A 12,794-nucleotide genomic window follows, 5' to 3' on the forward strand; every position below is an offset into this window, starting at 1 on the left:
CCCGGCGGGTTGGCACTCGCATCTGCCCAGTTGTTTGCCATCGGTGCCACCTAATCCCACCCAAAAAGCCAGCCTCTTTTTACGTACCTCACGCTCGATGGGCTTATTCATTTCACGAAATATATTTGAAAACAATCCATCAATCCAATCCCTCGTTTCCATATCCAAAAAGCCGTATAATTCAATCACGGAACAGGCCTGCAAATAAAAATATGATCATAAACATGACCGAATACATGCCAATGATGATACTTTCTTAAAGCTTAATTTATGCACAATGATGAAGAATGTTTTGGTTTTCTGTGGACCAAAGCCTGATTGCTTCGGAATTGCAGTATCAATGTTTTTCAATATTTCATGGAGTAATTACAGTCCAAGCAATTGAACAATTTCACAAGCACTTAACAACTCGGTTTTGCCAAAGCGAAATGCGAAAAACAGAGAAAACAGAAAGAAGTGCAATTTGAAGACAGGACGAGGCCAAAGGACATGCACCTAAGCTCATAAAGGGCGGAGGAAACTAAAAGTGCCCGCAGGAGGAGGCAATTTGTGCGCTTGTGTAAATTTGAGGGGATAGAGTCCATGGCCATGGGTCCACTTACCTTGGGGTTAAGCACAAGGCACTTGGTGGGCAGGCCCATGTGGGTCTGCGCCTTGATCAGGGCATTTATGACGACAGTTTTCCCGCCACCTGTAGGGCCCACCAACATGGTCGAGTGCCTGGTCATCATGGTCTCGTACATTTGCACTACTTTGTCCTCCTGCCAGTCAGCCAACCAGCCAGCCAGCCAGCCAGAGTTTTTCAAACGGACGAAGAAGGCGTGGCCATTGTAGGGATTTAGTTGTCATAAATGGTGTTGCCCGGACGGGAGGGACCGAACCCGGGTGACATCGCATGTCCAGCAGTTGTCCATTTCCGGCAGAAGGTGGCCGACATTTGCGCAACATTTTGTTTGATGAAAGTGGCAAGGATTTTGCCAGGAGTTCGAGAACAGCGTGCATGGAGGAGAGAATGAAGAAATGGAAAATTGTATTAGTGAAAATTGTCAGCAGTTGTTGGAGAAGCAAAGTTGAAATTGGACGTGGACGGTGGGCGGTGGGTCACCGTAGAAGCCGGGGCAAAATGCTTTGTAACATTTCCTTCATTTGCGATTATGCGACATGGCGCAATTTACAAAGTGTCAAAGTGATGGCCGCCAGGAGAGTGACACGGCTGACTATGGGTTGTTGCCACTGTCAACACGGCAGTGACAGGGCACAAACCAGTGGACAGACGCACCTGATCGGGCAGCAATATATAGCCATCGTTGACCAGGACATGACGCACGGCGGCATTGAAGTCCGGATAACCGATGCGGGGGCAGTCGATACCAGGAAACAGATCCTTGATGAGTCCCAGAAACAATGGCACATCCTCGAACACGAATTTGGGAAAGTTCATGTCACGCAGCACTCGCATCAGGACCACTGCCTCCGGTAGATCCTCCGACTGCCGCTTCATCACGCCAGCCATTCGCAGCACGGAGTTGAGGGATCTCAATCCCCAATCGTAATGGCACTGCTTCGACAGCTGCGCCTGCGCCAGGGAGTACAAAACGGTCATCTTCTTGGCCAACACCTTGGCGGTAAGGAATCCATCGGAGAACAGAGAGATCAGGCAGATCAGCTCAAGATCGGGTTTGATGCAGGTCACTGGGCGGAACAAAGCCTTGACGGACTCGGGCAGCTCCGTGCGGCCAGCGTAGCCAGGATTCATGGTCACAAACACGCCGCACTTGGGATCCAGATGGATCTCAACGCCCTCAAACTGAAACAAAAACATTTTTAAGCAGAGTAGATGACTAAACTTATGACTACATACCACAAACCGATCCAGTTTCCTTATCAAACCGTTTCTGATGGTTTGCAATTGCGTTGATATAACACTGAGCACCGAGATGTCGATACGATTGAACTCGTCGAAGCATCCCCAGGCACCGCACTGGACCAAGCCGGAGAGTATGGTGCCCACTGCCCGGTAGTCCATGCCCTCGCCGCAATTGGTGACCACACAAAGCAGGCCCATGGCCTTGGCCAGATCCTTAACCGTCTCCGTTTTGCCCGTTCCAGCTGGTCCAGCAGGAGCACCACCCAGATTCATGAGCAGCGCTTGGGTGATGGTTAAGTAAATACGATCCGTGAGGGGCGTAATAACTAGGCGTCCATTAAGACCCATGTACTCGTAACCAAAGTCAAAGCTGCCGGAGCACTGGAGCACATGCAGATTATCGTAGAACTTCATCCAGTAGAAACGGAGCTGGCTTTCCCAGCTGAATTCGCTGGCATCCAGGACATTGTCCCGCACAAAATTGTCAATAATATCCCTCGCATGGACATCCACTGTGCACTGGGCCTTGAACTTGAGCCGATCGTTGCGGGAGAGATTGGAGCGCACCTTGAGGACCAGCTCCTCGATCTGGTAGTTGTTCTTGCCCAAGAAATCCTTCATTGCCCGCATGTTGCCATGATTTTGGGCCTGGTCGAAGGCCTCCTCCACCTCAGCCGTCCACCAGACTTGACTGGCAGCCAGCCCCACCATTCCCTGGTAGTTCATTAGCCAGTCGGGCCTGCGGACACAACAAAGTCGAAATCGAAAGTGCCCAATGACTGTCAATTTAATACAATTGGCCATAAATATGCCAGGCCATGCGCCCCACGGCTTAAACAAAATAATAAATCGCGCGAAATGACAAAATTATACAGTCGCGACCGGAGTGGGAACTGGATGAGAGTCAGAGCAGTTGACTTCCCGCAATGTAAATCGCCGGCCATAAAAGGAATTGGCTGCCGAAGTGTCACTCTGGTACACCCATCCGTGGAGTCACTCCGCCTTCCCCGCCAGAAGGATGCGAAAAGGAAGCGGAAGGACTGGGGGCATTAAATATGTTTTATGCCCAGCTGACGGTAGCACTTACCTTGAAATTTGCAGATCTGTGCCAAAGTCGTAGATGGCCGTCTTGTTTATGAAGCGGTTGGAGCGCCGCATTTCGTCCAGGACATCGTTCATCCAGTACTCCACGCGTCCTGCTGCCCGTGCTGTTATTCATCGCACCCGGAGGAGGAAGAAGCAGGCGAAAAGAAAAGACAATAACCGCATAAATAAACCCCAGTTGCCAATATCAATAAGTGTTATACAACAAACAATAAAGCAACAACAATGGCAGTAAGAACAGAGGAGCAATCATCCCCAGCTTGGCTGATGGGCCCATGCCGATGCCCAAGCTGCCCATCCCAATGCCCATGCCAATGCGCTGCGATGCGATACGATGCCAACTGCGACTGGCTTCAAATTAATTAAAAGAAATTGGCCAGCCGGCAGGCAGCAGACAATATTGCCATAAAAAAGTTCAATTTTAAAATTGGCAATCAGTGCGTGGATGCTGGATTGCCCCGAATCCGTTTCCCCCAAACGGAATGGAGCAGTACCTACCAGAGTTCCGGAACTCCATGACCTCGCCCTCGCTGGAAATCATGCCTGTAACAATCGTCTGGCTGCCCTCCTTGACCAAGCGCAACGACTTGATATTGTCGTACATCTGAAAATTGCAAAATCAATGCAAACGGAAAGGGGGTAGGGAGAAGAAAAAAAGTATATATATTATTTATAAGCCAAATAAATTCATAAAAATTTACCACGGCTCAAGCGTCCCAAAACGAAACGAAAACCATGCATGTGTTGCAGAAATTGGCGTAATATCCGCCATGGACATTGGCCAGAACGAATAAACAGTGACATTAACTTTTATGGCAAGACTCTATAGTATATACATACATACATACATGCATGCATATACATATATATATATACACACACGCCCCGTTGTACATAAAAATAATGTCACTGGCAGTTTGGCAAATCTGTTGTTGTCACCACCAAAAGGCAGCACACCCACCAACTTGAAGCCAGAACCTGAAAGCCAAGCTGAAACCCACCCGATACCCACCTTAATGATGTGGTTCTGCACTGCAGATGGCTCACTGCTGCCGAGGATGGAGAGCAGCTCATCGGTGGATATGAAATAGAAACGCGGAAAAATGCGACGCTTCGAGTCCAAATATTCGTTTAACGACTTCTGACAATTTTCCAAGCCAATGCCCAGGCCCTGTATTTCCACTAAGCGACCGGGCACTGTGCAGAATGGCACCACTAACGGATTTTTGGCACAATCGACCATGATCTGCAACGAAAGATGGAGAGCAAGATGTAGCAGGGGGCAGGGAGCAGGAACCAGGAACCAGGACGCGGCATTGCCAGTCGAGGCAGTAAATTATTATGAAAGGCAATGAGCGCAACGACCAACCCAAATACAATCAAACATATTAGACGAAAGTGGGAATGGTTATTGTGCATGATATATGGTATTTCCTATACTCTACGTATTGCTGTTAGGATTATAATTTAGACATTAGGAGGTACCAACATAGAATGTATTTTATGCAAGCTTCTAAAGCAGTCATTACTTCCGGTTAAATGTAATCCCAGAAATTTCTATAATACTTACACTTAAAACCCATCCAAGAATGCAAACTCTGTTGCTAAAAGCTGTGAAACAAACTAATAGCAATACTTCAATTGCGTACAATAATTTTAATCCTGAGTGGCACTACAGGACAAAACTGAAGGATCTTAATTCGGTCAAGTCAAGTGAGACGCCCGCCTATTCGTGAGTGTATGGAACTTAACACGAATGTCGAGAGCAAATCAAAATAATAAATCATTTCACAAATGGCATCAAATATGGCGGCAAATGTTGCAAATGAAACGTAAAGCAAACGAAGGAAGGAATCCAGTGGTTGGCAAGGTTAAGTGAAGTTAAGCGCCAAACACAAACACAAATCTATTCCCCTCCCCCTCCCCCTCCACATGCCCACACGCCCACTTGCACACGGGGGAACGAGGAGAAAGCAGTCGGTAGCAGTGGAAGGTGAAAGTGCTTGGCATTTGTAAACACTGCTCGGGCCAACGTTGCGTATGTGTAATGTGCTACGGCTCCTGGGATATCCTGCTATATCCTGGCGTATTTCGGTGTGTGTGTGTGGGTGCTGCTACACAATTACGCATACACAATAGCAGTCGTTTGCATGCGTATTATGTTTACCGTTAAGTAAGGAGTCGCCATACTGTCGGCACACATTAAATCAACTCAAATAAATTGTAGGCAGACACTAAGTGTGCGTTCCAAATAACCCAATAGCTGCTACATAACCAGGACCAGCAAATACCACGGATTACTCACCCTGCGATACGCCTTGTCAATGTCATCGAATTTCCGCGCCTCCTCCGGCAGCTGGGTGCGAATGTCGCCGCCAATGAATATGCCCTCCAGATAGAGCCACTTGCGCTGCACCACCAGCCACTCGTCGATGATCTCCGAGATGAGGGCCAACGTTCGCTCCCACTTGTTCACCGTCTCCAGAAAGGGTCCAATAAACCTGGTGATATACGATTAAATACAACAGTAACTAGGACTCTTGGAATGGGATACTCACTGACTGGCGCCCATCGACTGAAGATTCATAGCATTATCCTCGAGTATCTGCATGATCTCGTCCACAGGACCCAGCACCCAGCCACGATCATCCGATCCCTTGAAGTGCTTGAAGGTCTTGAAGGACATCGAGGCCCAGATCTCGATGACAGCCTGGACACCCCGTTCGATTTGCAGCTCCTTGATGGCATTGGTCAGGATCTGCTCGGCAATCTCCTGGTACTTGTGCAGCTGCATGGCGAACATGTTCTCCAGCGTGAATCGAGCCGGTGACATGTCGAAGTACTGACCCGTCTTCTCCATCAACTGCAGCCAGTGACGCTCCCTGAGCGCCTCGTGTTTGAGGCTAACCATCAGCGGCACGGTGCCCTTGAACTGTTTCATGTGGATCTCCAGCTGGACGCCAACGGGCAGGGTGCGCACCTGGAAACGCAAAAGTTCCGGTTGGTTAGCGGAGTGTGGATGGTTAGTTAGCTGGCTGAAAATCAGCTGAAACAATAGTGTGGTTGTTGCCTGTGGTTGCCCCCCATTGAATTATGACGAACGCGAGTCCTGCGGCTCGTGGTTTTTGGTTTCGGTTATGTTTTAGCTACCAACTTCCATCGTTGCCCATCACCGTTGCTGTTAGCCAAAAAGCGCAGTCTGTTTGCACGCCGGGCTGCCGTCCGTTTGTTTGCACATGCAAAATGCACGGCACTCTGGACCATTCAGGACATAAATTGAAATACCAACAACAGGAGCAGCCAGCAATGCTGCTCCACTGTCAACAAGTTTGAGTGTTGGTAGGAAGCTGACATGGACAGCCCGCTGGCATTTTAATTATTTTCAATATTGAACAAATTGATTTACATTTTAGGACGCTGATTATGTAGAGCCTGGCATTCAGTAGTTGCTGCTTTCGGGGACTGGCTGCCGAAATTATGCGCGATAAAAGTGCACTAAAATATGTGCGTGTCGAATGATTATATTCAAATTTGTTTATATTAATCGCGGTGCTTTTGAAATATTTGCCATACTAATCTTCTCTTCGCCGCAGTTATGATGCCAGAAAGCCAACACCACCTACAGTTTTCACCATTGCTTTTGTGCCACCCCATTTGGCGGTGCCACGCCCACTTCATTTGTATGGGCGATGGGCGAGAAAAGTTTTGGCTGCAACAAACTTTTAGCCCGGCCAGCGAAATTCCTCAAAAACTTGTTAGTGAAGTAAATAAATCAATTTGTCATAATCAGTTTAGGTGCAAAATTTTGTCGCTGCAAGGCGTGGCCAGAAAATTCTCATTTCTTGTTTAACTAAAGCTTTTGGGGAAACCTCATGGAAAGCCATAGGTATGAAAAAAGTAAATACCCAGCAAACGGATGCATTGGTTTTCCCCCATCGGACACTTTTGAACGCCAACCTAGTGGAAATGCCAGATTTTTTTCTAATATTCGGAGATTTTCTTTTGAGTTATTCAACTAGTCCGACATGCTTGAGCGTGAAAGTGGCATCATAAGACGCCTTTCACAGTGAGTTCACTGTTCAAAAGTATTTTGCTTTTGTTGTTTCAAGGCGTCGTTGTAATTTTATGAAAATCCAAGCAGGCCGAAAAACTTTGTTTAATTGGCAAAGTTTGCCGCGCCCCGGAGTAAAAGCTTACCGCCTTGGTAAATTTCCGGAACTCCTTCAGATAGCTCTCAACGCCCTCGGTCAGTACATTGGGATCCAGATCGGCCCACAAGGTCTTGCCCCATCCTTCGCGAGCATATTTCTGCGCCTTGTATAGTTTGTACAGCTGCCAGAGTGGTAAGGGGTTTTAAAAAAATATTTTATGAGCAAGCAAGGATATTTGTTAAAAGAAGTACCCTACCTGCTGCAGTCCCTCAAACTCGGTTTGCACCCGCGCAAACTCATGGTAATCAACCATGGCCATGTCGAACAGTCGCTCTGCATTGGCCAACTCCTCGCGCCTCAATTCGCGTTCGCCTATTTTCTGGCCATACGGATCCATTAGGCGCACACCTCGCTCTAGTTCAGCGCCCACGGAGCCGGGTCCGTTCTCGTCGTAATCCTTGATAAACTCGGCCAACTGTCAAGCAAATGGAAAAAAAGGTTAGTGCAGCATAAAGTAGCAGTGGGAATGGGTGGCCTCTGACCCACCCAGTCAGCCACCACATCCGTCTATCTTGCGCTCTAATTCAAATGATAAACACTTCAAGTTAATTCATTTTACGCTGACGACAGCAGCGACGTCGCCGCTAACAATTGACAATAATGGTTGAGCGCGCGGAAAAATCCAATTAAAATGCCATTGAAAGGAAATAATAATGGGAGGAAACAAAACAGAATTGCAGAGAAAGAACGCAAAATAGCGGAAATGCAAAGTCGACAGCGCAGCCTCAGCATCAGCAGCAGCCTCAGTCCTAATCCCATTGCCACAACTGGAAAAGGAAGGACCTGCGGGGTACTTCCTTTTCCTTCAACAACTTACATCATCGCAGAACTCATCGATTTCGACGGAAGTCATGTCGGCGAATTTCTGTTTAATTGGTTGCAGCTTCTCATAGCGATACAGGGCCGATAGGAAGAGCCTCTTCCAGCGCTTCTCCAGGTGATGGGCCATCAGCATGTCCTCGTAGGGGAACTGGAATGGCAGAGGCGAATTAAATTGCAAATACAACGCACATAAAAATTAAGCAGTGCCCTTCAATTATGGCTGAGTGCAAATAATAATCATGAAAAGTGCCGAAATTCACTAACGACCAGCGAAGCGTGGTGTTCCATCGCTTCTTCCCCTCTACTATTTTTTTTTAACCCACATACAACAGTCCACAACCCGAAGTGGAATAAAAAAAAAACTATAGCATAGCTTTCAGGGCCACCACCGCATAAATTTTCATTTGGCCTTTCCCGGCAATTGCAACGCCAATACATACAGGTGAGGTCAAAAATGTAGCTAACAGAGTATCTAAAGATGGTATATCCCTCACGCATGGTAGGGATAACCAATTTTAATTATTTATACAGACACTATTTTGTAAAAGTTTACATTTCGAAAGAAAAACCTTGAAAATCCTTTTATACACTGAAAACGGAAGTAAATCATATTTTAAGCTCGATTGAAATATATTACCATTTCATGGCGCATACGCCCAGAGCTACGCTCTTAACCCCAGCTGTATATATATTACACTGTGCCTGTGTGCGCGGGCGTATGCATTCATTCGTTCATTAATTTATATAAAATGCAAGTTAATTCCTTTTTGTCTGGCCAAAGCTAAGCGACGTCGCCGCCGCAACGGAATGCCATCAATAAATGAACGGACCGAAGCGAAGCGGAGCGGAGCGAGCGGATACAGAAATGGCCAGCACACAGACACAGATTCGGGTCCGGATCCTAATCTGGACTATGGAGCATGGACTATGGCTCGGATAGTCCTGTTGCTGTTACTGCTTCTGCTGCAGCAGCAGCATTTACGTAACCATTTGTGCGGTGGCTGCGCCAAAAAGCGGAAAGCCATTTCCAAATGGTCCTGGCCAGACCGACCGCCGAATATGCATATGTAAACAGAAATAGAAACAGTGACAGTAGCCTCAGTCCAGCTCTGCTGGGATTTCGATGGGATTTTTGTAAAACTGCTCATTTGAATACACAAATAAGCGCGCCATGGTTGGCAGACTTAAGTAACTTTCATTAAACGGAGGGGATGTGCACATTTCACAACGATTGGATTAAAATGAGAAGCTTTCGAAAAAAATTGAGCGATAGGGTAGCAAAAACTTAAAGGCGATTCTTACCATAATTTTGTGTTCGCTGAGAATGGTAAAAGTTTCCTGCATTTCGTGGATTTTCTGCTCGTTTGACAACGTCGACGACTGCACCGTACCAATCGTGGTCATGACCAGCTTGAAGTCCTCCAGCTCGCGTGTGGTCTTGTTGAGATTCAGGCTGAGGGTCTGCCGCAGATTTGCACAGATTAGAAGGGGATGTTTGTAAGGGATGTGTTTGTGGAATCTTAGAGAATCCAAACTCACTTTGATTTCGTTACGCATTGCCCTCATGTTATCGTTGACATGGCGCAACAGCTCCTCACCCAGTGTGGTGCACCAGTCCTGGGCATGTTGCGTTATGCTCACCAGCAAGGGCTCCAAATTTATGCGCACACACTTGATGTCCTGGTACTTGCGGGTGTTGGCCAGCGTTTCCACAATGGACGAGTAAAATGCAAATTTCTCATCGATTTCGATGAGCGTCACCTGTTTTTCCAAGAACTTCTGGCAGATGAAACTCTTCTCGAAGGCCCACAGATTGAAGTACTTGCGGAATCTTTGGCATAAAGTGCGTTAATTTGAATTTTTCCTTTTACAAATAAAGCATTTACTCACTGGGACACAAATCCCCTGGCTTCGTTGGCCACTCTAGAAGCCAAATCGTGTATGTTTATGACCAGATCCACAATGGATCGTATCTGGATGACGTCCTCATAGTAGGTGTAATTGTACTTGAACTGTTTGCCCATTTCCACCAGCGGGCAGGCTATACAGGTGCCGGTCATCCAACGAGTGAAGATTCTCAACCTGGATATATAGTCCTTGGTGGCTGTCACAATGGTGTTTTGCAGCTCCTGAACCGAAGGCTCAAGGACGATTTCCGACATTAGGAGAACAGCGTTCACCTCTAACATGGGTTTATTGGAGAGCAGTCGGTTGATATAGCACTTTAAATTCTGATATGTCATGCTAAAAAGGGGATTATTAATGTACCTTACAAGAGAAATATTCAAGAGAAAAACTACTTACTCAACAATGCACTTGAATGTCTCCTCTTCCCAGTACTCGTAGTAGGTTTTCATCCGGTCCGACCTACCAGAAAATGTGCCCAGTACCAAGCTCTCCAGCTTGACTAGTACCGGACCGAGGGAGTCGTAAAGCTTCTTCATTTGCGCTGCCTTTCGATTGCGGGACGCCTCTAAGATTTCGAAGTATCCCTGACATGGATATATGCCGGCTCCGCAGGCTTGCTCTGCCTTTTCATCCGCGGGTACATCTTTTTCGACCGAAAACATAGTTATGGTTTCCCCAGTGACCGATTTGAATCTTTGGGACATGCCCTTTGGGTCTTGTTGACTCATTGATTCTTCAGAGGATCTAGACTCATCAACCTTGAGTTCATCATCAAGGTTGAACAAATTGAAACTCTTAATCATATCAATACGAGAGCGCAGATCCAAGCGAATAAAATTGATTTGCGACACTATAGAGGTAAGTTTGCGTAGCTGCGAATTGATTTGATCACAGAATTTGCCTATATTAAACGACGTCCAAGTGTATCGACCCACGCCCATTTGGATAAAGAGTTCAGTGTCGTAGATGTGGCCGCGTAGGAAGATCACCTCGGACATAGACAGGTTGTTGATGATTCCCCTGTACCTGTCAACCACCTCGGTCATTCTTTCGTAGTCCTTGAAGAGCAGATCTTTCTTCATGATTGCAGTGCGCAAAACTGCGGGAAGTGTAAAACCGAGATGCTCAAACTGCTGAGCTTCAAAGAGGACATCGAAGACATCACGCTTCAGATTGACTACGAAATCCATGTCATATTCGATAAGTGTTTTCTCCCCAACCAGTTCACGCCAAATGGGCAGCAGATACTGGGACTCGGCTCGTTGAAGCACTAAAGGCATGAAAAGTGATACCTCGATAAAATGTAACTTATATATAAATATGCTCATTACTTACATTCGCAAGTCCTTACACAATGCCTGTCCATTGCCGTAACATCTTTGGGCTTCTTCTCCTTGACCATTTTAATAAACGCTGTGCATTCCTGCAGTTGTATATTTGCCTTTCGCGTGTTACTAAGCATCCACATGATCATGGCCACCAGCACGGTCAGTCGGTTGATGCGGCACATCAGTTTCTTTTGCGATGTGTCACCCACTAGCAAGCCCTCGTTTTCCGACTCCGAGCTGAGTTCCGTTCCTGCCGAATCCGCGTTGCTATAGGCACTAAACGCCTCCGATTGCACGGGCATAAGATTTGAAGACTTTACGGGTGTAATACGCCTGTCACTGTTCATTTGCAATTCTGGCCGGGGTTTGGCCTTCAATGTCTGTACGGCTTCCGATATATAGGACACTACGAGGACAAAGATTAGTTTTTTATTATGTAACCTATTGCATACAAGACGTACTTGTAGATTCCTTGCATATGCGAATACTTAACACGTTGGACCTGTTTGTGGTGTTCACCAAGTACGTGGCGTTCTGTATGAAATTCTCGAAGAGCACCTTTTCAAACTGGAACATCACGGTCATCAACTCAAAGTACTGCTTAAAGGAGCTGCGCTTCAGGAAGCTGTTCTTGATAGCTGGCTCATCCTCGACCCTCTTAAATGCCAGCACGGAGGTCTTGAGCTTCTTGCCTAGCAGGCGCGCCCAGAAGATGGCGCTAATTTTGGCGGGCTGATGCTTGGCCATGGGCGGGGATTTCTTCAATTTCTGGAAAGGCAACCACATTATTTGGGGACTATTGTCAAGTATCACAACGCACCGTGAAGACACGCTCAACGGCGTTTATCTCAGTCACAAAGAAACGCAGTAGATTCTCATGTTTGGTGGCCACGAACTCCTGTAGCGTGGCTCTGGTGTCGATGTTCATGGCATTGACCACCAAGTCCAGACCCTTCTCCGAGGACAGCAGGGAGTTGATGCTTTGGTCGATCACGTTCTTGGCCTCATTCTCCACGTTGTCCAGCCGCTTGTTGAACAACTCCAGCGAGTACTCCCAGTTCTCCCAGTTACCCGGCCTGAACATGTCATAGTCCACGCTCTTGATCAGATCATCCAGCATGCGATAGACCTTGCGCATAAGGTTGTCCACAATCGAGGGATCCGCAATGCACGCTTTCAAGCGGTGTCCAAATAGGTTCTCATACTGGACGAATGTGCGACCCACATAGGCAATGTCCACGGCCACGCGGTGGATGTGATTCACCTCGTTGAAGAGCGCCACTCGGTCGAATTCCCAGCGGGATCCAGCCCCGGAATCCTCGATGTGCTGGCGACTGAGCTTGTACGCCTGCTTCCAGCAGCGCAGCAAATTGGCACAGTTGGTGGCCGTCTCGTAGGTGTAGGTCGCCGAGTACCTGTTCACGAGAAAAACGTAAATTTAATTTTTAATCACTTTGCTCTTGAATCCATCGAAAACCAGAAGTAACGGTTGAATATCGCAAAGCACACGATCCATGCAATCGATATTCCATCTTTAACTGATGAACCAGTGCC

The 12,794-nt window shown here is 47.1% G+C and overlaps 1 protein-coding gene across 1 annotated transcript in view; it reads right to left on the minus strand.

Annotated features, from left to right (window-relative positions):
* Positions 1-12,794, minus strand: part of LOC120453956 (dynein axonemal heavy chain 10) — a 32,827-nt gene that overhangs the window by 14,315 nt on the left and 5,718 nt on the right. Inside the window, exons 9-27 of the mRNA XM_039638903.2 lie at positions 12,061-12,655; positions 11,702-12,008; positions 11,248-11,646; positions 10,309-11,182; positions 9,895-10,248; positions 9,544-9,835; positions 9,307-9,465; positions 8,000-8,152; positions 7,379-7,597; positions 7,169-7,303; positions 5,530-5,951; positions 5,277-5,472; positions 3,984-4,217; positions 3,470-3,575; positions 2,955-3,075; positions 1,862-2,606; positions 1,280-1,807; positions 603-761; positions 88-198 (exon numbers count right to left, since the gene is read on the minus strand). Of these exons, the coding sequence (XP_039494837.1) occupies positions 88-198; positions 603-761; positions 1,280-1,807; positions 1,862-2,606; positions 2,955-3,075; positions 3,470-3,575; positions 3,984-4,217; positions 5,277-5,472; positions 5,530-5,951; positions 7,169-7,303; positions 7,379-7,597; positions 8,000-8,152; positions 9,307-9,465; positions 9,544-9,835; positions 9,895-10,248; positions 10,309-11,182; positions 11,248-11,646; positions 11,702-12,008; positions 12,061-12,655 (6,109 nt within the window). The remainder of the gene's footprint in view (positions 1-87; positions 199-602; positions 762-1,279; positions 1,808-1,861; positions 2,607-2,954; positions 3,076-3,469; positions 3,576-3,983; positions 4,218-5,276; positions 5,473-5,529; positions 5,952-7,168; positions 7,304-7,378; positions 7,598-7,999; positions 8,153-9,306; positions 9,466-9,543; positions 9,836-9,894; positions 10,249-10,308; positions 11,183-11,247; positions 11,647-11,701; positions 12,009-12,060; positions 12,656-12,794) is intronic.

This window comes from Drosophila santomea, chromosome 3R, assembly GCF_016746245.2.
Source record: "Drosophila santomea strain STO CAGO 1482 chromosome 3R, Prin_Dsan_1.1, whole genome shotgun sequence".
NCBI classification, from domain to species: domain Eukaryota; kingdom Metazoa; phylum Arthropoda; class Insecta; order Diptera; family Drosophilidae; genus Drosophila; species Drosophila santomea.